Here is a 26200-nt window from a genome sequence, read left to right on the forward strand (position 1 = left end):
CCATTAAAATAAATTAATAAGTAGACGTAAATTCACATACAAACCGAAATTTTAAGAACAACTTCATGCAAACTGAAATTTTAGCAAAAAGAATTTAATATTGTTAATGTATAATTTGATAATGTTCTAATGCCAACCGTCGGCAAACTTTTGTGGGCAATGGGCAAATATAAACTATATGGGTATGAGTATTAGGCCACTCGAATTTCTTACATTAGCTACTTACAAAGAGTGATGACATTTTCAATTGACTTGATTGATTTTTTTGTTTTGACAAATAATAAATTGTATGGAGCCTATATCTATTATCTGTGATTGAGTTCTTAAAATTTTTAATAGTCACAATCGAATATAATTTATCTCTCGAGCAGAATGATGTGTCGCATTTTAAAGTTGAATAGGCTACATGCTTCTCATTTGCCACACTTTGCCAACTACTTTAATCCATTAAAACTACTATGTTATATGACCAAATATTAAAAGCGATTTTTTTTGCTAATATTTTTTTAAGAACTCTGAAAAATCAATGTTTATGGTCTTTAAATTTGTCCTTAAATATTTTGTATAAAATTTATAACATATTTTTTTTTTTTATTAATTCCTTTTCATTCCCCTTCTTTTTGAAACTGAACAAAAAATCATGATATTAAAGTTTTCATCAAATAATTTTCATATGTGACTTGAAATAATTCATTGATTTTCGAACAATATGGTTAGAAATTTAAGACCTTCCTAAGCTGCATATTAAGCTGTAGCTTTCAATAAATGATAAGAGAATTTAAAAAATTTAAACCTATACACTATTTGATTTTCTTTTTAATACTGAATAAATCTTCCAATTCTTAACAATTTCATTTGACTTTAAAATTTATTACAAGAAAAATACCGGACTAGGTCAATAAGGTTCTGTAACAAAAATTAAATAAAATAAAAATTTGTAAACAAATTGGTAGATTATAATTTTGTTTACATATTGAAATTTTCTGGTCTTTTTATACTCCTATAAAATTTAATTTTTAAAATCACCAAAAAAGAAAAAATCCAATTTGTTTTAAGCCAGAAAAAAATTTTCCATAAATAGTGAAAATTTCACTTAAAGGAAAAAAAAGTATAAATTTATATAAAAATTAATTTTCCCCCCAAAAAATACATAAAAAAGAAGAAAAACACAAAACTCGTTTGTCCTAAAAATAACGGTACACTTTTCATTTATTTCCTACTATGTTTTCATTATTCTGTTTTTGTTCTCTTTTTGCTTTTTTATATAATAATAACTGTTATTAGTAATAAAAAAGGATTCTCTTCTTCATCGCAGACAAATTTTATAGTTCCATTTTAGGTTTTATTTTATTACCTTAATATACATGTAAATATACGTACGTACTGTTGTATGAGAGAGAGAGAGAGAGAGAGAAGAAAAACAATAAAAATGAAAACCAAACCAGACCACCGCTATTTATTTCCATGTTTGGCCTTCATTCGAATTTCCTTAATAAGATAATATTCAAGGATGGTAAGAATATTTTCCCACTCTTATCATTCCCACCCCCCTCTTCACTATTACAATTTTTTTAGTAACCAATTTATATACGGTTAGTATAGAGTTTTAGAGCTGATCGAGTAATAAAAGTATAAAAAATAAAAGAGAAAATATTAAAATCAAACAATTTGTTTTTACGTTTTCCCATTCACTCTCGTTTAGTTTCTCTATTGCGTTCTGGCTCCCCTCCCTTTTCTTTCTTTGTCTTTCACTTGAGGAATTCTTTTCCTTCGCTTTAATCCATAATACAAGAGTAATAAAAACTAAGAAGAAAATTTTTCCGCTTTTAGGCTATTCTTTTTTTTTTTACCCATTTTCCATAGATTTTTTCGAAGGTTTGTTTACTTTTTTTTTTTTTCTTCAATTCTAAATGATTATTACAAAAATTTACTTTTTATAATATAACGGTATAATAATATGAATATAGTTTTTTTTTTTTGTTTGAGAGGACGTTTTTTTTTTTCAAAAATATATCCAGTGTACCTATATATACAGTGTTAAAAGTAATCTACGAGTATTAAAATAAAAGATAAAAAAAAAAAAATTAGAAATCATCTAAAAATGAAGCACTTTTCCAATTCACCTCTCTTATCCTCTTACTCTATCCTTTCCAGTACCATAGAATTGAGCTCCAAAAAATCATATTATTGTGGCGTTGTACTTAAGTTTTTCATATACATATTGTTACTGTTACTGTTGTTGTTTTGTGTGTGCAAATGAAATGGAGTGGTGATTTTCTTTCCTCTTTTTTTTATTTTATTATTATTTTTAGTTGGTATAGAAAGGCGAAAAATAATAAATGAGTGCTAGAAAGAGATAGCATCAAATATATATATATATAATATACATATAATTATTTGTATGTATGTAAATGTGTATATACAATAATAATATATTTTTGTTAACTACTATATAAAATGTAATAAAAGCTGATAGCTCTGAAAATACAGTGTCAAGGTTAACGACCAATGAATTTATTTTGGGTGGATGAATTTTATGATGATATGCCAAAATGTATTTGGTGAAAAACAGTGTATTATACATTTTTACATAAATATGTACGTGTAGATATAGATTTTTCCTATATTAAAATTTTTTGGTAATATTTTATTGTTGTTTTTGATATTTTTTGTTGTTGTTATATTGCTGCTATGCTACTATGCTGCTTCTGTTACTGCTGCTGTTGAAGTTTTTCTTTTTTCGTTTATTGTTTAAAATTTTTTTTTATACTTTTCTGTTATTTATTTTATTGTTGTTTTTTGCCGTTATGATTTTCCTGTATTTTGTTTTTTTTTTCAATTTTTCTTTATTTGTTATTTTGTAACTATGAATATGTGTATATGTATGTGTGTATAGAAAGAAAATGATTTTTTGGGGTGCAAAATATAAATGGGGGTTGGATTTTATGGTCTCTTTTGTGTTTTAAATATGAACGACGTTGTTATATTTTATATGACGATGATGACGATGATGATGATGTTGATTATATTATTATATGATTCAAAAAGAATAATAAAATAAGAAAATAATAACTTGTATATTTTTTTATGTATAAAAATTGATATACCGGCGCGGCGCATATAAATAACTCTGATTTTGACAGATTCAACTTGTGATAGTGACATTTGATTAGTATACACATAATAAGAAAAAAAAAATAAGGAATGTATGTTTTGTATATCTCTGTATGTATATGAGAGAAAAAAAGACAAAAGATAATACAAGAATCAAAAATGAAAAAAAAAAAATAATTTGTATGAAATATTTTATGCCTTCAATGTGCATAACTTTATGGTTCGAACTTTTTTTGTTCTTCATGTCATCTTTTTTTTTTATTATTTTATTTTCTGGTCTTTACAAAATGGGGTTTTTTACATGTTTTTTTATATATACATTTTGCCGGTATTTTGTTTTTTTTTTTTTATTTTACATTTTCATTTCGAATATTGTTTTCTTCTTTTACTAAATATTGTTTTTTTTTTTCTGTTTTGTTTTCCTTTTCCTTGTTGTTTTTTTAGTATTTTTATGGATGACAGTCTAGACCTAATTTTTAAAGGAAATATTTTTTGGATTTTTATGAATGGAGGGCTTAATTTTAACTGTAAAAAAAAAAATAAATGAATAAATGAGAAGGAAAGGGATAGAAAAAGTAATAAATAAATTTTTGTAGGTTAGGAATTTCCTCTTTTGTTATTGTTCTTATTTTTTTTTTTTGGGCAAAAATTTTATTACAATTTTTTTTTTGTTTTTTCTTTTTTAAATACTTTTTTATACTAGATATAAAAAGACAATATTGAAAAAAATTATTTTGAAAACTATTACCGTTAATATTAAATAAAGTCATCAATTATATACGAGCAAATTGGTATATATATACATATATATAGTAGCTATGGGTGTTCATTAAGATATTAAGAATTGAATTTTAGTTTAGCAGGTGGAAAATAGTTCAAGGGTATATGAGTTAATATGAGTTTTGATTTTAAAATATTTGTATTTTATTGTTGCAAGTCACACAAGTTCAATCTTTGAAATTGTTTTTTAATTATATATTTTATAAATTATAGAAAAGCCTTATTTACTGCAGGGTGGGATGAATTTTACTTCTAAAAGCAATTAATAAAATTATGTAAATAGTAAGGCAATAATAGAGAATAAAATTTAAAATTGCAGCTAGATTTATTTGCTGAATTTGTTAATTTAATGGATTTTTATTTATACTTAATTTGTTATAAAATTGCTCATATAATGCGCTGAAAAATCGGGTAATTTCAATTTATTTTCATTGAATAAAATTGTGAAAAGTTTTATATTAAGTATATTAGCTCTAAGCATAATTCTGTCCAATTACTCGTATTTGCTAATCATGGACATTTTCCACTAAAAGAGTTTTGCTTTAATTTGAGAATTTTTTTAAATTTGTGTGTTTTTAGAATATGGGTAGGAAAATGTTAAGAATATGAACTTTTTGTGTTGATTGTAGACCTAAAACCACATATTTTAAGTATATCGAAAATATTACAATAAAAACTCAGCTATACTTAAATTATAAATAATCAAAAAAAAAATTTAAGTTATTGACATATGAAATTCAATTTATTCGAATATATACGAAAAATTCGAATTCGATTCGAAATATACTAAAAGTTTATATACCTAAAACATTTTCGATTTAAATCAAAAATTATAAATAAAATGCGGATATGAACATTTACATGCACGCAATCTAATTTAATTTTATATATTTTTTTTTATAGACATTATAAATTTCAACAAACTTATAGAAACCTACATGCACTTACCGTTAAATTGTTGTATTGTAGAAATAAAATTTTTTTTCCTCCTTGACTTCAGCTTTTATTCAATTTATAAATGTCACATACGGAAAAAAAAAATATTATATGACCCTCCTATAAGCTCATAATATTAAAATGAAACAAAACCATGCCCAATTTTTAAAGAATTACCAATTCTTCTTTATGCACTAAAAAAAAAACAAAAACACTTTAAAATCGATTTAAAAAAAAATACAATAAATTTAACGCATTTAAATTTTAACTAACTTTTATTTTTTTATTATAAAAATAAGTTGGAATTATATTTCAAGTTTTTTCGAATTCATACAAATATCGAAAGAAAATCTTTTAAAATTTATTTTATCAAAAAAAATAAATTTAATTCTGGATTAAAAATCTAATTAATCAAAATAATGTTCCACTTCTATTTCCATAAAAATTAAATTGAATAAAATTAAGGCAAAAAATATCAGGAAAGAAAAAATTTCAACGCGTATTATTTTTGGGTAAAAATCTTTTCTTCTATCTGCCACCCTCCCGCCACCATCTTGATTTCAATTTAACAAAAAACATTCAAAAATTCAACATAGTTGTTCAAAATTAACAAAAATAAAATGACAACAAATATAAAAAAAAAAAATGAAAAAATTTTCTCTATTTTTGGCTTTTTCCAAAAAATTATTTAAATTGAATTTTGCGTGGGCCCAATCACCACGTATATTTCTCTTTTCAGTTCTGTATTATACTTTTACATACTCGCTTTTAAAATTAAAAAAAAAAAATAAAATAATCGAATAACGAAAACTTGTAAATTATAAAAAAAAAAAATGAGCTTGTAAAGAAAATCTTCTTTTGGGATTTATTTAAATTGTGTCGTCTTCAGATAATTTAAACTCTTAATATTGTTGTTGTTTATCGTTCTTCTTCTCAGATGGTGCTATGGGCTGGGTGCTATCGTATATATTATACAGATATAACAGATATATACTTAATTTTAAAGTTGTATGCTTAATATATGTTTGTATATTTGTGATCTGTTTTATATAAGTATGTAATTTTAACACAAAAGAAAACCTTTTAAATTTTTTCTTTTTTTTTTTGTTTATTTTTCAAAATAATTTCTTTGACATTTCTTTTTTCTATATTTTGAACTTGAATACTCACATATATATACGATTTTGTTCCAATATTTTAACTAATAATCAAAAGTTAGTTGGAAACCATCATCACTCACTAGGCATTATAATAATTTTTTTTTTAAAAAAAAAAAAAAGCCTATACAAAATATAAAAGAATTTCCTCTTCTTTTCACATACATACCTAAAAATATACATATTCGAAATAAAATATTACGACAAAAGAAATGAAATTTTTTTTTTCTGTTTTTATCTTTTTTGAATTGGTCATCGATCTTTTTTATCGTATAGACCACTTTTCTTTTCTAGGACATCTTAAATTAAGGTTTTTTCTTTTTTGAAAAATAAATTTACTTGAATTGATTATAAGAAAATTTTATAAAATATGTGTGTGTAAACGTGTGTATATGCATGTAGATGCGTATATATGAATGAATTATCACTTTATTTGAATATTGTTATACGGTATTATTATAAGAGAGTTGATATTTAATAATATATAAAGTGTATCATAAATTTATATTGCTTTGCCGCATAATGTGTAATTTAGATATACTGTTGGGTCGTTTTAAAACAAATTTTGTTTTTGTACTTATTATTTTTTAATCTCATATTTCAAAGCGTATAATTCAAATCTCAGAGATATATGGACATTAAGACTGCCCTTTTGTTTTGTTTATTCAATTTCTTGATTCTTTTTTCTGAAATTAAAATTTTGTTTTTTTTTTTTTTTTGGTTTATAATATTAAATAATTTAATAATATTTTATTTAAATATTTAATTTTCAAGAAAATTTCTTAAAGGCAAAAACGGACTTATGTCGAAATAAAGTGAAAAGATTAGTAAACAAAGTATTTTAAAAATATAGAACAATGCTTTAGGCCGTTAAAACTCTATTGAATATAATAACTCACTTTTGCAAAAATGTTGAATAGGCCTCTAATGTGCTGAGCACCTTATTTATATGACAAATCATCGGTGTTATTGGCAGACGGCTATGTTTCTTGCTTTGTTTTATATGAATAAACTTTGTTAATGGGCTCTTCCATCAATATATGCTAAATTTTATTTTTGTGTTTTTCTAATCTGTCCTGCCTTAAATGTTACTACTCCTCTTTATTATAAAATTATGATATAAAAATTTTATTTATAATTTTTGTTATCAATAGGAAAATTGCAATCAGAAAACGAGAAAATAGTTTAATTTATTCTTTATACTGGTTTAGATGTGCCATAAATCATCAAAATATTATTTAAACTGTTATACTTTTATAACTGATATACTACTGTTAAATATTATTAAAATTTTTATTTTGACTAGATTTTTAGTTATTTAGTATCAAGTTTTTCTCAATAGTTTTTCATTCACTAAGAATACTAGCAGCATGGACAGTCATTTTTCAAAAGTATTATAAAATCATTATAATGGTCGTCCATTTATGAAATATAGTTTAGTTCTGTTGAATATCCAAAATATGTAGGTACTTTCTTTTTCAATCTCAAAAACAACATTAACAGTTAATGGAACTGGGAACATAACAACATATTAAATTTATTCTAAAAATTCTGCTAAATGTTTAATTTTTTATACACAATAATTATTTAGAATTCAAAGTATTTTCAAAAAGAAAATATACGAATTAATAGATCATTTATAAATATTAAACACAAAATTTATAAAAATATAAAAAAAAATATACAGAAATAATTTATAAATTAAAAGGAACGCGCACCTTTAAGAAAAATGACATATGTATAAGATTTCTATATTTACTTTACAATTTCATAAAAAAAAAAAATAAAAATAATTTTTTAAATTTAATTTCAAAAATTTTCTGCCAGCGGAAATATCAAGAATATAAAATTAAAATTTTTAAAATTTCCTTTTCAGATTTTTTTTTTTTTTCTAAAATAAACTTATATACGAAAACTATAAATATATTCTAATATCTTAATTTGAAATATATACAAAAAAAAATCCCCATCTAATAAATTAACATTAATATTTGAATTATATACACAAATACAAAAACAAAACAAAAAATATAAACGCAGAATATTTTAAATTATATTGTTGTAATACTATAAAAACAAAAACAAAAGAAAAAAAAAAGTGTTCTGATCGGGCGCCATCTACATACATATAATATCTAAAATAACAAATCTCAAATGGAAGCTTCAATGTAAAAAAATATACAAAACATTTTTTTTTAAATGAAAAATAACAAAACCAAAAAAAAAATGTATTTAAAAAATAATCTTAAAAGTATGTTTTAGTTATTCTCTAAACATTTTAAAATAGTTTCAATTTTCAATGCGCTGCTCCATATTATAATTTTATAACTATAAAACAAATATGCGTTCTGTAACAAGTAGCGTACACCCTAACATGCCATGTTATACTTGTATTATGGACTAATATACAATATACAACGTATACAGCATAATGTCGAAAGATTTATACAATTCGTTTAGAATTTGTATTTTTCTTTTTCTGCTTTTACGTTTTTGTTATTTTTCCTGTGTTATAGGACAAATAAGAAAACAAAATCAAAATTTAAGAAAAACAACTTTGAAAAGCGATCAATTCCAATCCGAAGACCTTAATAGATTCGAAATCATATATATACATATTTGAAAAATACAACGCATCGTACAAAAATAAATAAAACAAAGGAAAAACATGAAAAAAAATTAACAAAAAAAAAAAAAAAAACGCGTATTTAACTTAGAATCGATCAACCTTCAAGCATCAATGCACCAGCTAAATTCACAATTCAGTCAGACCCGCCAGCATCATTTCTCCATGATGTTGTTATGTTGATTATACGTTTGCTTTTGTTTTTTTTTTGTTATTTCTCTTTGGTTATTGATGAAATTCCAATGAACGCGAATTAAATCTATATATATATGCAGCACTAAAAAGATTTTTATACAACGATATATATTGAAATTAATTTTGTATACATGTGCGCACATTTCTACATACCTTCATAATCAAAAATAAGAAAAATATAACAAAATTAAAAACCATTTTAATAAACTATCAGGGCTAAAAGGGATTTCGATATCATCTCTTTTTTCTTATATTTATACTTATACTTACTTGTTCCTCAATATCAGAGAAGAAAAAAAAGCATCATTGAAATTTGGACGAAACGATCGATGAGTTTTAAATGCGTATACGCGCGCATATTTAATCTTCTTTCTGATTTTTTCCATTTTTTATTTTTTTTTGTGTATAGCAAGATGACAATGATGATGGTTGATGATGATTGAAAAAAAAAAAAGCTATTTAGAAAAAAAAAATCGAACAGAAAAAAAAATTATATAAAATCGACAACAACTGGAAATCTTTAAACATAATTTTCCCATTTTGTGTAATCGGTCGCCATTATCGCTTCCTTTTTCAATGAATTTAATATTAAATAAAATAAAATAAAAAAAAATAGAAATGCTAAAGAAGGCAGAAAAAAATTCTCTGTTCACAAGTTTTTTTTTTTTTTACTATACTCTGTGTTTTTCTCTTGTTTTGATTATGTTGAAATTTTGAATTTCGATAGATTTACTTAATCCCCAGGGATACCAAGAACAAAACAAAATAGACGGAAACCAAAGAAACTTGTGTTACTTTATTTCATTTTGTATAAAAATATTTGAGCATGTTAGAAGTGACATATGTATAAGATGACATTCTTAAAATAATGTTTTGGACTAGTTTAAAGTGTAAATAACTATAAGAAAAAAAAATTCTTCGTTTTTATGTGTAGAAATTCTTGTCACTTTTTAGAAAATTTAATAAAGTAAATACAAAATATAGAGCAATTATGATAAAAAGAAACACCCTGTCAAATAAAATGCAACAACATTTTATTACTACACAATTCAGCAATTAGAACTTGTAGGCTGAATTTGCATTTTAGATGTAAAACATGCGGTTTTAGAATTCCAAGTGTGTATTTGAGAATTGAAACATTATACGTTTATTGTTTTTCACGTTTTATACAAATATCAATGCTATCATTCAATCCTATCAACCATTCAACCTAAATGAATACGGTATAAAAATAAGTAAAATTCAAGAAATAGGAGTTTCGATTGAATGCATTTCACTTACATGTTACAAACAATTATTTAATTTGTAAAATTTGCCTTCTAAAATATATATATTTGTTTCTGTGATCTCAAATTTTCTATAATAACGTATTATTAGATAATTCAGCAATTTAGAACTATAAGCTGAATTGTGTTTTAATACACTATTATAACATATCTGAATTGTAATAATATTTTATTACGATATAATTCAGCTCAATAGTACAAATTGCTGAATTGCGAATGATACGGTGCGGTATGTTAAATTTCACGCAGAACGACTGAAATTGGTTCTTCTTTTTCTCATTTTTTTTAATTTGAAAATTCTTTGAATATTTTGCTTGCAAAGTATAGTGTTGTAAATTCATTTTTAATTTTTATTACATACAAATGCATGTATAAAGTGTATGTAAGACAGAAACTGATCTAGATTATTCAATAATTCTCTTTTTTTTTTCTTCAAAATATTAAAGTTCTGGGTACATTTTTTCTTATATTTTTTTATATGGTAAATTATTACCTTAAGCTAAATTACGATTCTATATACAATATATTATAATCTATGTTTATATAAATCTATATTATAAATATCACAGGTATTAAATTGGAAATATAGCAATAATGAAAACAAAAGAAAAAAAGAAAAAACAAAATACCTTTAATAAAACGTGTTTTTAGAATTGAAAATGGCCTTTAAAATTTTTGTATACTTTTTCGATATAAATGTACATACTTACTTCATTCGTATAACAATATTATTGGAATATAACGAGTTTTGACTAACACGAGATAAAATTAAAAGCCATGACCATTATTAATGAATATTGATTTAATCCTTTGGTCAGTCAGTCAATTCAGTGTTATTATTATATTATTTTGTTGTCTTGTTGTAATATACCAGCCATTTTCAAATAGCAAGGATTATATAAGGTACATAAGGTAATCAAAATTAAAAATAAGAAAAATATCAAGAAAGAAAAATTTTTTTTTCTTATTTTTATTCTTGTTGTTTATTTTTTTCGAAGTAAAATTTTAATTTTGTATTTAAATGATGGTATGGGGCGCGTTACAAGCAGAATTTGATCATAAAAATCGCAATTAGCAAAATTTTTCTAATTCTTTTTCCAAGTATTTATTTAATTTTAATATTAAATCAGAATCCAATTAAAATCATATAATCAATTTCAAATCAATCTTAAATAATTGGTTTAAAAAGCGGAATATGTTTTATTTTTCTTATTAGAGAAGTTAAGAATAATTCAAAGAAAGAGACCGTAAAACTTAATTTCCTCCTACATAACTACATGAAGAACAGCACATATTTTTGAATACATATTATACTTGGTGTATGTATAAATAAGTGATAAAGTTGAATAACATTTAAGGGATTTTTTTTATTGAAACAGAACGGTACATTTAATCTAAAATAAATTTACACATCTTTTTCAATACAATAATGAAGGCACAATATTAAAAAAAAATTTTTTTTTTTTGTTTTCTGTATTTTTCTTTTTTAATTTTTATCCTCTTAAATATTATATTCATATAATTTCATTATCTCTATGTTTATGAAATATATCTGTAGATTTATTGTATATTGATATATATTCGTACATACATAAAGTATGTATATATATGCATACATTTCAATATTAATTTCAAAAAGTGTTGTGTTATATCGCGGTAACATACACACCATTTTACGTAACATTAATTTTGTGATTTATGGAGGTCACGTGACAGTCCAACGCATGAGTAACCAAAATAAATTCAATATTATATGTACATACATACATACATAAATACAAATGATTTCATAATATATTATGTAGATATATATACTTGTATATTTTGTATATATGAATGTTGTGAACAATATAGATGCTTATTTTCCAATTTGCCAAAATAACTTTATAATAACGGTAACATGTACGTAAACATTTATTTCATACATATAATATTTCTCTGAATTTAAATATTTTGCATTCTATGTATTCGAAATTCATAAAGGTATGAATTTAAATACGTACTTAGGTCCAATATAAATACATACAATACAAATTTCTGTTTCAAAAAAGAAAAATTATTTTAATGTGAATTCAAATAAGAAAATTTTTTTAATTAGAAAAATATCATTTGATCTAAATATGTGATAAAAAGTAAATACCCCTGATCACCAATGCCCTGATTGTGGATTGTCCTTTTTGTCAAATAATATCTATATTCTAATTCTCAATTGTTTTAATTTGGATGTTTTATTTTCTAACAAGATTTGTCATTCTTTCAATTGGATGTTCTCGTTTATTTCTCAAAATATCAATAAACATTTTAAAATATTAATTGTCACTTTTAAAAGCAGGTTTGATTGCGAGTGAATTTTTTCGAAAAAAACGTTATATGATATAATTTTTCTCACTTGAGAATTTTACATACTCTCACTTAAGAACGCATATTGTTGGATTCATTTTCTTGTCACTCGGTGAGTAAAAAAGGGCATATTTTTAGGCAAATAATTTAAAAGAAGTTAATGCTGAATACATAGTAAGTGCAAAATAATTGTACCGTTTCTGGCCACCAGGGGGCTTGTCAAATTTTTTTTAATTTCATAATTTAAAATAAATCAATAAAATTAAATTGTTATTTTCCGTTCAGCAACTTTATAAATTCCATTTTGTTTTGTTTTTTTGTTTATTTTGAAAATGTTAAATGTAATTTATTAAAAATAAATAATTTTTTTTTATTATTAATTATATTTATATATGTCATTTTATTAATTTATTTACTATATACATACAATTATTATTAATAATGCGATTAATAAAAAAAAATTTTTTTAAATTTTATTAAATTTTATTATTATACAAATGGTTTTTTTTTCTGTTTGGTATTTTTATAATTTCTAGACATATTTTTAATAATTTTTAATTTAATTTTGGTTTTTTATTTATTTGTTTGTTTGGAAATTTTTTTTATTTGTTAGAATATTAATGAAATCGATTTTTCATAAATATTATTTTATTTATTAAAATTAATTTTAATATTATATAATATATGTATGTATTATATATATATATATATATATATTATGTCTACACAAAATATATATATAATAATTTGTTATAAAGATAAATAATTAAATTAATTTTTCAATGGTTCATCGTTATAATATTAATATTACAATTTTATTATTGTTATTATTTTATTGTATTGCTATTCTTATTTTCGTTATTATTATTATTATCATTATTATTATAATATTGTGAATTAATCCATTAAAATATATTTTATATATATATATTTGTATATACGTAAATATTATATTTATATATAATATTGCAATTATATTTTGAAAAACCGAAAGCTTTGAGGTTTTTGGTTACAAAACTGACAGATTAATTTCCTAATTAGTGATCGAAACCAATAAAACCACTGGACTTCCATCTCCAATATAATAATTTTGTAAAAATAAAAAACAAAAAAATTATGAACACAATCAATATATAAATTTTGTTTTTAGTAATATAGAATTTACATATACTTTTATGTGTTTATAAAACAACTGCATTAAGTCCAAATATTATATAATTTGCGTATATCCCTAAATACATTGTATGTACACATAACATAATAATAATAAAATTATAATACATAAACCGTATTGCATATCCTTTCGATAAAAACATTTTTTTTTTTCGATGTCAACTATTCAATTGAAACTATTTGAAAAAAAAATAAAAGGATATTTCAACATTTTTTTTTCTTTTTGTTTTATTATTGAAAATTTTCTATACTTTATGAGAATTTTGTTTCTTTTTCCTTGTTTTTATAAGTGTGTGTACATACATAGGTATGAATGTTCGAAAATCAATAATTTAAGTCACATTTTTCACTGAAAATAAATATTTTAAATTAAAAATTCAATTTATAGAAATTGGAAATTGAAAAGTGGAAATTTTGCAAAATTTTTATATTATTTGTAATCATTCAAACGCTCGTATATGTATGCAAAAGTTACAAATCAAATTTTAATTAATTTATAATTTACTAAGCAATAAACATACTCAAAGGGGTTCTAGAGTCTACGAATTAAATATTTTTTTTTAAATATATTATATTCAGAAAGTAATTGAATATCTCATATAAGAGTAGTTTTGCGCTAGAATTGAATTTTATTGTGAATGTTACTATTACTAAGTATTTGTAAAATTAATAAAAACAGTTTTTGTTGACTGACAATTTTTCACTACAGGGGTCAATCTTGTCGATTAGAAGTCTATTGCAAGTGTGAAATTTTTGGTTCACTTTTTCCTTCTACAATATAATTGCCAATTTTTCGAACAAAAAGCTTTTAAAAACTATTAAATGTTGGTAGATATTTGGGTTTGAAACAATTGAAATTTCTAATGAATTCGAATTTAAATTTGGAAGACTCTTAACAAAAATAAAACGTTCTGTTAATAAGATTATGTAAATTATTACAAATCTTTATCTTAATCTCTTTTTATTTGTAAGAAAACTTGAAAGTTATTAAAAATTACCTAAGCAATGTCCAAACGCCTTAAATCTTCACAACATTCTTAATAAGCAACTTTCTTCTCAATATTCTTAAATAACCATATTATTCAATGCAATTTAAAATTTGAGTTTTTAAAAATTGCTGAATTTTTCCTCAATTTTAAAAAAATGCAAACCGTCCCGGTTTCCGAACTCTTTTCAGATTCGGATCCTTCATAATTTCTTTAAAATATTATTATGCAGACAATTACCTATGAGGGGAATTTTGTTCGCAATCTACCATGCACCATAGTCAATATTTTTTCTTCGAAACATTAAATCTCTAGTGAGATTTTAAATTATTAGAGTAGTGGAAAACTACATTATATGTTTATTACCTAGTACCTTGCAAAAAATCTTTAATGTTAATGAAAGTTTGCAATTAAGTCTATTTAATTCTATTTGTGTTGCTCTAAATTAGTTTAACATGCCATGCCGATTTGTCAATATATTTTAAATATATACCTAATTATGCATGAGCACATATATCATATCACATACACATGTACATATATGCACTTATTCAAAATAAATAATTATTAAAACGTATGCATTTTTTCTCTTTTGTACACAAATAGAAAACAAGAAAAGAAAAAATAATAGACTTTTTGTATACTCTTGTCTTTCATTTTCAAATATTTTAATTGTTATTTTGAAATGGCAGGTTGGGTCTTAAATCAAACCCTCCTTCTTTATTATATATGATTTTTTTTTATTATACACATACATACAATACACACATATATTAATGAATATTTACCTATAAGTATAGAAATTTCTATATAAAAAAAAATTTTTTTTTATTCACATCTAAAATAAAAATGAAAAGTTTGCAATTTTTCTAATAACTTTTTCTGCTAACTTTCTTAGACTTTTCTGAGATTGTATTTCACTATTATTTTTTCTTCTTCTCTTCTGTTTCCATATTATTTGTTTATCAAATAACGATTATTTTCGATTCTCGTATAGTATAAGTGCATAAGTCTGTAAGTACAAGCTTTTCTATGTATGCATTTGGAATATAAAAACTAAGTATACATGAATTTATTTTTCTCGTTTTCTAACTTGCTAAATGCATATTTTTTTTTCAAACGTGTATTAAATAGAAAAAAATTTTTATTCTCCGACCTTTGTGTGTAAATTTTTTTAATAGGAAAATAGACGGGAAAAAAAAATTATCATATATGATTGAATTTTTTTTTTAAGATATGAACATGCAATGCAATTTTAAAAGAGAGTAGAAAAATTGCTACAGTACTGTCAACTAAAATAAGTACACATAAGTATGGTACAAAAATGTGTCTGAATTGTTGCTTAACACATTAAACATTATTAAATATTTTTATTGATTATGTGGAATTTCAAAAGAATAAAATTGACGGGACCACTAGTTCATATTTTCTCAAGTCAATTTTTACTATTCTGGACAGAAATTTCATATAGGAAAGTGTTTCGTTTAGTAATTACTTTGAACAAAGCATCAAATTATGTTCCGTTCGTGCGTCAATAAATAGAATAGAAAACATTGTGTTTTAAGCCGTCAAACGTTTTATCGAAAAATTATAATAAATTTTATTATAAGCCATAGTAATCAACTTAATTGCTTAAAGAATCATTAACCCATTTTTTCCGAGTTAATAAATATTCAGACAAATTTTAAGATTGCATCGAACAAAATCGCAAAATCAATTGAATTGAAAGCAAACTAATTATTAAGAATGCTCGTTAACATCTGTATAACAATAAAATTAAAATCATATAAATTTTGGCATCTAATAAATTTTAAATATTTTAATATTTCACACACATTCATACATACATATGTACATTATATGTAAAATGTTTTTCTACCATCAAAATGTAATTGTAAGTGAAATTGTCTAAAAAATCATATGATATTATTCTAACTACGTCCTACATAATAAAATAATATAACAGTCTTAGGTGAATTTAATGACTTAATCAATCAAATATTTTTGTATATACACTTATGACATCAGCATAAATTTACATTAAAAATGGCCTTTTAAATTTTTCTATTCAAAAATATTTTAAATTCAAATTTATATACTTTTGTATGTGCATATGTATAGAAATATTTGAAAAAAAAAATATTTATTAGTTTGTGTGAATTTTTGTGGATGTGTATGTACATATGTATATTTAAATTTACTTAGATTTAAATGCACATATTTCATACATTAATGCACATTTACTCAACATAACATTTTTGTATGCAAGTTGTAATACATGTTAAAAAAATGTGTAAAATCAATTTTCAGAAATAATTGAGAGTAAAGCGGAATTAACAATATTAGTTACAATTTTATTTATATATTTTTTTTCGCAATACAAAGTGAAGAAAAACAATAGAAAATTAGTTTTCAACAAAATTTATTCATAGAAAATGAAACTACGAAAGTACATACGCAAAAACATTTATGTACATTCATATTCATACATACATACATATTTTTTTCTAATTACAATATAATAAACTATGAATTTGTACAATAATCCGTTCATACATTATTTATAATTTGATTCATACAAAACCGACATTAGTGGTGAAAAAATAGTTAAGCGTACATGTGAATTTATAATTGAATTGATACAAAAATATTTTGATATCTTTTTTGTTACCTACCGAGTGTCTATAACTATGAGCAAGTACGTAATATGAAAAAAAATTATTGAAAATTTTGAGTACTAAAAGATCATTTAATTATAAAATGCCACACAACAATTAAAAAAATTCACAATAATTTTAAAATAATAAAAAACAAATTAGAAAAAATTATTACAAATGTGAGGTGAGCTTTTTTTTTGGCATAACTACGTTTATTTACGAAATTTTTAACTCGTGTACAAGCATACACACGAATACAAGGAAAATATTACACACATTCAATAACATATATTTATATACATATGTACATATATTTGTAATAATAATAAACGTACATACATATGTACAGTGATATGCACATGTAAGTTTAGTTGAATATTTCTATTTTAAATGAATCTTAGAATTATTGCAACTTACATGTGGTCTTTTCTAATTTTCTAAACATACATTTTGTATCAAACATTGTACAACCGTACAAACATGTGTGGGGACGGGTATATATATATGTATGCTATAAAATTTTTCAAAATCACCAGCTTCGAAATAATAATAAAATAATTAACACCATGCACTAACACAGACAAAAAAAAATTTTACACAACCAAAATTTTCATTTATTCCATTTGTTTTTGTTTTATCGTTCGATTTACACTAATGAAACGTACATGAGAATAACTGTATGCATGTATAAAAGAAAGGAGAAATGAAAAAATATAAGTAAATATTTTCGGTGGAGTTTCATATTTTTAACACTGTAATAAATTATGGCAGCACTATCACTAAATGGAAAAGTTGAAAAAAGAAAAAAATTTAAGAGAATTTCTTTTTTTTTTGTTTTATTTACAAAAGAGAAATGATTTTATGATTTTTATTTTCTCATTTACTTTTAAATGTCATGCAATGCAATGCAATGAAATGCAATGCATGTATTGAGTTGTATATTAAAATTATTGGAACATGTATTTGTGTATTTAATATTATACATTTATTACACGTAGAATAAATAGAAACTCACCTATTTTATATTAAATATTAGTATAAATTTATAAATTAATTTATTTGTAGTTTTGTGAAAGAACTAAATTTGTTCTGAATGAAATTTTAGGAAAAAATTAATTTATTTAACCCTTTTCACCCGGCTGGTACACATATGTACCATAGTACAGTATTCTTAAAAATTAAAAATGGCATTATTAAATATGTTCTCTGTTGTACATTAAATTTTAATGTGATTTTTTTCATCACAGATAGTTTATTTTATATTAAAGGTCATGCGAAACATGTGTTAATTGAAAGATTTAAGTACAGGTTTGCACTATTCAGTATTATTTCTCGAAAAAAAACCAAGTAATAACTTGCTTATTAAATTTATTTGTCGTTCTAATAATCTAGATACTCGTATTTTCTTATAGTTTAGTAGGAAAAGCATTCGAATATTGCATTATGCACATAAAATTTTAATGAAATTTTAGGTATAGAAATTTTATTATCAAATTTAAAATAAACGCATGTATTAGACTCTATTTATTGACGACAGTACTCGAATTAATATGGTTATATTATTTTGAATACACTATGCAAAATAATAGATTTCCGACGAATTTTCAAAATGAAAACGGGACAGTATTTTAGTGCGTTAGCGTCGAATTCGGTTAATTCAGTACGAGAATGATTTCATGAACTAGATAAATCATATATTTCATTATTTTTGAAGTTGTTGAAATTACTGTGTTTTCGTCTTTCGTCTGCTGAGTTTGTTTTTCTTAGGATAAGGAAATTTCTATAGGTTGAAAAATGCATTACGTTTATGTAGCTATATGAAAGCTTAATTAAATAGGCTCATTTTATGGCAATAAGTATTTTGCATATAATACAAGCTTACAGGTAATAGACACTTATAATGTGTAAAATAAAAAGATCTGGAGGAAGAACTTAATCATACAAAAGAAGGAACAATGATGTGAAATCTTAATTCTCTAGAAATTGTCATTTTCAGTTTCAGTAATCAAATCAAAGTAAATGCAGAAAAAAAAAAGCAATTTTAGCTCAAAAAAACGTTAAGAGAACGTGTTAAAAATGAAAGAAGCAATAATAATAAAAACAATGTAAAGAAGAAAAATTGTAATATAGGACTGAGTTAAAGTATGAAACAAAAGAATGAAATGAACGATGTCTCCGGTTTCACAGACAAAATTCACTTTATATTTTCTTTTTTTTTTTCTTTTCATTTTTTATTATTCATATTTATTATTATATTTTTTTTTTGCATATACACCTCTATACAATAATATCCACATAATTTTAATAAAGAATAATGGAACTACACCCTCGTCGTACATAATAAAATATATGTGTATGTATACATATTATATCCTATATCCTTGTTTTATAGAGGGTTTGTTTCATTAAGCACAAATTTAATAGATATTGCAATATATTTACCGTTATAAATATATGTATATGTTAGTTGATATTCAATGCAAGTACACACATACAATATACAATAATAATGTAAAACAACGCCATATTGTTTTATTTATATACATAAATTTATATTTGAAGTTATGAATAATTCGACATAGAGCTAGACTAAAATAAGTAAAAAAACTGAAAAAAAAAAAATTTTGTACAGCTAAAGAGAAAAAAATTTACTTTTTTATTTTGAAAAAATGAAAATATGATGAAAATGACTGAACAAAATATGATGGGCTGCTGTCAAGTAATTTTATAATATGTAGATTGTTTTCTTTTTACATTGCATAGTTCATCGTTTAATATTGTGCACATTATATAGAAAAGAAGAACACCATTCATACGAGTTGTCCTGTAGAAGTTAAACAATATCTGCAAAACAGGATGCGTACATTTTTTAAGTTAGTTTGATGATATTCGAGTGATTAAGATTTTTTTATCCTTATTAAACCTTAAAAATATGAAAATTTTAAAAAAATTAGAAAATTCTGTAATTATATTAAAATTGTCATAATTGTGAAAAATTTTACTTCATTATTGGAAATATACTCACGAATTAGTCACGGTTTGTTTTGCAACAATTTTATTCAATCGAGTATCTGTACAAAAGATATTATTCGATCTTCTATTCAATATAATTATTGCAAAATAAGTACAAAAATTGTGTTTAGTGCAATATTTTAACATATGACATTGACATAATTGACATGAATGTCAAAATCTATAATTTTGAATTCTTAGTGTGTTATTTATTAAAGTAGTTCTAAATATTTGCAATATTAATAAATATTTTTGGTGTCAAACCAAAATTTTTCCAAGAAGAAAGAGGAAATCACAAATACTGGTAGATCAGCTATAAGCATATCAAATATTTGTAGATAAGCTAGTACTCACCTGCGAGAGACTTTGATAAAAAACTTTTCCTTAGTAACAACCAGTTACTTACAAACTAGTCCAACTGAAGAAACAATGGACAGTGTTTATTAAAACACTTGTATCGATTTATCCATTAATGATTACTAAAATTAATTTTATTTTGTTTTTTGGATTTTATTAAATCACTGCAAGATCCCCGAATAAAATCTTATAATAATTTTTTTTTTTTTTTAAATAAAAATTATGTAGATATTTTCAAACAGTTTCCTTATTATTCGGTTGAATGTAATATTGCATTTTTATGAATTATTATTACTTTTATGGTACATTAAATATTAAACTTTATATTATAATTTTTTTTATTCTTTTCTTTTCCTTTATTTCATTTAATGCTGTTGTTATGCCCCTCATAAGCATAAAGAATATTGCCAATTTTGAGTTTTATGGAAAATGTTTTGTTCTTCTTTTGTTGTCGTTATGGGTATATTGTATAATGTAGATATAGGGACTTTATAATTGGAGCTGCTTTAAAAAAAAAATACAAAGAAACCAAAAAGCATTATATGAAAAGGACTAAAATTGTAATATAAAGGATATTCTAAAAAAGATGATGAAGAATTTTTCCCGTTACTGTCTTGATTGTTTGTTTTTTTTTTGTTTTTCTTATTCAAAGTTGAAGAAAATGGAATATGAAATGTTGTGTTTCTTCTTTTTTTTATTATTATTTAAAATTATGGAAAAAAAAACCAAACAATGATTGTGGTGAAGAAAAAAAAAATAAGAAATCTAATAGAAAACTGTGAAAGAAAGTTAATTTTTTCTTTCATAATTTTTATTAAAAGATCCAGGGATGAAAAGAGAAAAAAAAAGAAAGAAAAACTCAATAAAATGGTAAAGAAATTCATAGAGAGGATAACGAAGGGATCCGTTTTATTTTTTTTTTCTCCTTCATAATTTTTTGTCTTATTGCTTATAACAGAGATTTGGTTATTTGTTTTTTTTTTCCTTCGCAATTTGAAAACTTCTCAAATTGAACTGCACAATTTTTTTTTTCCATTCATTCTCTTTCTTTAATATTTTTCATTTTCGTTTTATGATTTCTTGATAATAACCGAGTTATTCTGTTACAATATAAGTTCATATATACATATATAATATAGGGGTGAGTTGTATAAGAGAAAATTCAAACCCATATACCATACAAACATCTTATTTTATTCAACAAAAGGTAAATAAAGTAATTTGCAATAAATTTTTATAGTTGACAATAATTTGATAATAAGAGAAAGCCAAAACATAAGAATAACAAAATGAAAAATTTCCAAGGTAGATAAAGTTTGTTTTTGTTTTGTTTTTTTTTTTTTTGCCATCATTGTACTTAAGTAATCGAAATTTATGGATATTTTTGTACTTATGCGGTTTATTTCTCATTTTAAGGGGGGAGGGGGTTTATTTCTCTTTTCTTGTATTTAAGTATTTTTATTTTTATTTTTTATGTTCTCTCGTTTTAGAAAAAGATTTCATTTAAAATACTTTTTCAACTTTATGTTATTTTATATTTCAAGTTAATCTTCAATTACTAAATTATAATTATCAATAATTTATACAAGTCTCTTGAGATATTCTATAATATAATGGAAATATTATTAAAAAATTTGACACAATTATGGGTAATATCCAAATTTTAAAAGTATATATTTTGTTTGTTGTATAAAGTTGGTCACAATGTAAAAGATTTTTTACTATTGAAGTAAGTGGCGCCCGAGCATGTATAACATGTATAGTAGATTTGATTATAAGTTTTTTTAAAAACTAATGGCAGAATTTTTCGCATTTAACTAATGGCAGGAAACGAAAAAAATTCCTAATAAATTCATGTTGTTCAAGAAAATTTACCTCCCATCTATATGAAAAATAATAGATCTTGGTTTAGGTTGTTACAAATAAGGCATACGTCCATAAAAAATTATTACACTTTTAATTATTATCGAGAAATGTACAAGACATTAATAAGACCTGTTCTATAAATCTGCAATAATATCAAGCCACTTGAATCGTTTGAAAGAATAATATTAAGAGGAATTTATGGACTTATCAGAACGAACGATGTATTTTATTGTATTATATAATAATCACGAAATTGAAAATATAATACAAAGACGAAATGTAATCAGATATCTGAAAAATCTAATAAGAATGGACGATGTAAAGATTTGTAAAAAAAAGTTTTTAAAAGAGTTCCTGAAGGGTATAGAAGGCGTGCTAGACTTAAAAACAGATGAATTAAAGATGTTGAAGCAAATCCAAGAATAATGAACATATCTAATTGGCACAATTTTACCGAACAGAGAAATCAATGGCTAGCAGTAGTAGCAGAAGCAGTGGTTCACCTAGGGCTATTTAGCTGAGATGATGAATTAGGTTGACTACTTTGATGGTTCAAAAGAAAGATGAACTTTGAAATTTATTCTGCAAAGACAACTCCTAATATTAATTTTTTTCTGGGACAATTGAAAATAATTAAAATGACTTCTATTTAAATTACATTTTTAATTTTACCTTCAGTATAAGGGGAACATAATTTAATTAAAATTTTTACATAAATTAAATTTTCTTAAATAGGTCATCCTGCGGTTCATTAGTGTAACTTTAAATTGTGTAGCCGTATTTTATATCCAAACCTATAAAACTTGATAATCTAAAATTCATTAAAAATGGTTGTTTATTATCCCGATTTATATATAGAAAATAATTTTTTTTTCTTGGATTAATATGCGTGATTTAGTATAAAGAGAATTTTTATGAAGAATCTCAGTAAAATTTTGAAACACCAACATTATTTCGTATGTAATAAATATGTTTTTTTTGTTTGACCAACATTCATCACAAAAATTTATTTGAATTCACAATTCTCTTACATTGAAATTTAATTTGGCCACACAAACTGACGGTGATGAGATTCTTAATCAAATTTATTACTGAAAATAATTCATTAAAAAATTCATTTTTTTTTTTCAAAATGATTTTCGTTTTGCACTGTTTTTCTTTTTTTCTGGGTTCCTGATTTAATTTTAATAATTTTTTTGTATTTTTGAATTTAAAAACCGAAATGAACAGAGAAAATAAAATGAAAACCGAATAATATTAATAATAATAATAAAAAATATCAAATATTCATAAAAAACAATAAAATAATCTGAAAAATTCTGAAAATAACAACGAACTTTAATTTGGCAAAGAAACACAGTATTAATCTCAACAATTTTTTGGTGGCTTTTCAATTTTAAGCTTTTTTTGTTTTATTATTTAAATATTCTGTGGTATGATTTATGGAATTTGATATTATAAATGCATTCAAAAGTCATAAATTGTTAAAAATTGCAAAAATATTAAAAACAGAAAAATTAAGAAAAAATGCAGAAAAAAAAATGGTGGAAAATTGCATAAATATATGAAAGAATAAAATAAAAATTCACAATAGTATTTAAAAACGATTAAAAATAAAAAATAGTGGAATTTTTTTTTTTTATATAAAATTCAAAAAAAAAAACTCATGATAGGTCCTAGATCCTTTTTCTCTTGTTTTTTTTTTTTCAAAAAATTTTTAATTATGGTTTTATTGTTTGCTTAATTAAATATCCAACTGCGAAAAATAAAAAAGAAAAATTGTAAAAATAAAATTTATGATTTTTTTTTTGTTTTTGTTTTAAGTGAAAAAAAGTGTCGTTTTTAAGGTTTTATTCGCTTAAACAGTGTCATTAAAATTAAGACTCGCAATGTACCTTATATCGAATAAGTTTGTAGTTGTAGTATGGTAGAAATTTATTGCAAAATAATTATATATGCGTAAGTATCCATTACAATGTGATTCTTAAGGGAATTTCCAAAAAGCAAAACTATATTTTACGTTCCAGACAGACGTAGTTTCATTTTCTATACATATATTTTTGCATTTTATACGTCCCAAGCACACAGACAGAATGGCTTCGTTGATATTCGTACGTATACTATGAAAGAATATTGAAATTAATTTTGACTGTCTCCTTCATATTACTGAATCAAACCCATAACTTTACCAATCATAATAAATTTTTAAGTTTCTCTTCAAATTTAATAGTAAAATAAGTGTATGTTTTGAGAAATGTGTGTGACAAATTAATTTTATTACTATAATTTTGTAATTTTTTTTTTCTTTGTTTTACAATAAATTCTTTATAATGAATTTAGCCAAATTTAATATTTATAAGTGTTAGTCAATAATAATCAAATTAAATAATTTTTTCTCTTTAATTTTTCAGGTCGATGGTGTCGGAGAGAATGGTCATCGCCTGCAGACGCTAGAAATGTAAATGATGCATCCCGGCGATTATATTCCTCAGTCTTCCTAGGTAGTCCTGGTAAGTTATAAAATATTTATTATTATATAGTTATAAATATTTTTAGGATTCTTTTTAAATTTTTGTGCTAATATTATACTCGTATTATGGTAAATTTGTTAAACGGGTGAAATTTTGAAACCTACGTAGACGACAGCAGTGATCGAAAATTGTACAACCATATTGAAATTGGTGTATATAGTACTTATTTCTTTATAAATAAATAATTTTGTTATTATTGCAATAAAATTAGTGAGCTGTAATGAAATAAAATCTGAGGATTTTCACAATCCTTTTAAAGAACTACTCAGGCTAAAATACAAATTAGTCAAATTAATTTTTTTTTTTTATTAAATAATGTGCATTAATACTGATTAAATCATTGTTAATGTGGACAAATTTAAAATTTTCTTATTAGTATTAAAGGGTAATTAAAACCAAAATCAATTAAAACAAAATATTTTCATAAAAAGAAACTATCCACGATAATTATGAATTGAATACCCAATTTTCTCTGAATTTCTCTAAATTCTGATTTCTTTGTTTTATATCCTTATATAAATTGTTTTACGTTTTTTTTATATACATATATACCGATATCTTCATTATACATAACTATGAATGTTAAATATTTAAGTATGTATTATGCCTGCCTATATTAATAACATATAAATTAATAGGGTGCATACGAATTTAAATTTTTACAATTTAAACATAAAGATGCGATGAATTCAGGATGAATTTCAACTCATTTAATCCAAGTAATGACGTTTGTCGGTTTCATTTTTTTTTTTGATTTGTGTTTTTTGTTATTTTCATGGTTATACTCTGAGTTGATTAAGTCTCCTTGTCGCCAATTTGATTATTTCGATATGCAAATTTGCATGAATTTAATTTTGTCATATTTTATTGTTACATTTTTTTTGTATTTTTTTTATATATTTCTTACCTTTAATGTTATTTTAGTTCGCTAATCTGTTTCGGGTTTTCTTTCACCATTTCGCTCTTTTATACATATATAAATAAATACATACTATTCCATATAGAAGAAGGTTGTTTTTAATTTTGATATACAGTATAAAAGAAAATTAAAATAAGCAAAAAAAAAAAACAAAAAAATCAAATCGAATTTTACAAAACGCTATAGGGAATTAATGCATATAAACTGTGCAATGAGCTGCTGCACTGCTTGCTGTGTTAAACATAAGAATTACGAAAAAAAAAAT

At 23.2% G+C, this 26200-nt stretch overlaps 1 protein-coding gene across 3 annotated transcripts in view; it reads left to right on the top strand.

Moving 5' to 3' along the window:
• Positions 1-26200, top strand: part of LOC129612112 (homeobox protein homothorax) — a 437826-nt gene that overhangs the window by 326175 nt on the left and 85451 nt on the right. For all 3 annotated transcript variants that reach the window (XM_055525634.1, XM_055525635.1, XM_055525636.1), the window contains one exon: positions 24897-24995. In XM_055525634.1, the coding sequence (XP_055381609.1) occupies positions 24897-24995 (99 nt within the window). The remainder of the gene's footprint in view (positions 1-24896; positions 24996-26200) is intronic.

The sequence above is a fragment of the Condylostylus longicornis genome, unplaced genomic scaffold, assembly GCF_029603195.1.
Source record: "Condylostylus longicornis isolate FDR11 unplaced genomic scaffold, ASM2960319v2 ptg000055l, whole genome shotgun sequence".
In the NCBI taxonomy this organism is placed as follows: Eukaryota; Metazoa; Arthropoda; class Insecta; order Diptera; family Dolichopodidae; genus Condylostylus; species Condylostylus longicornis.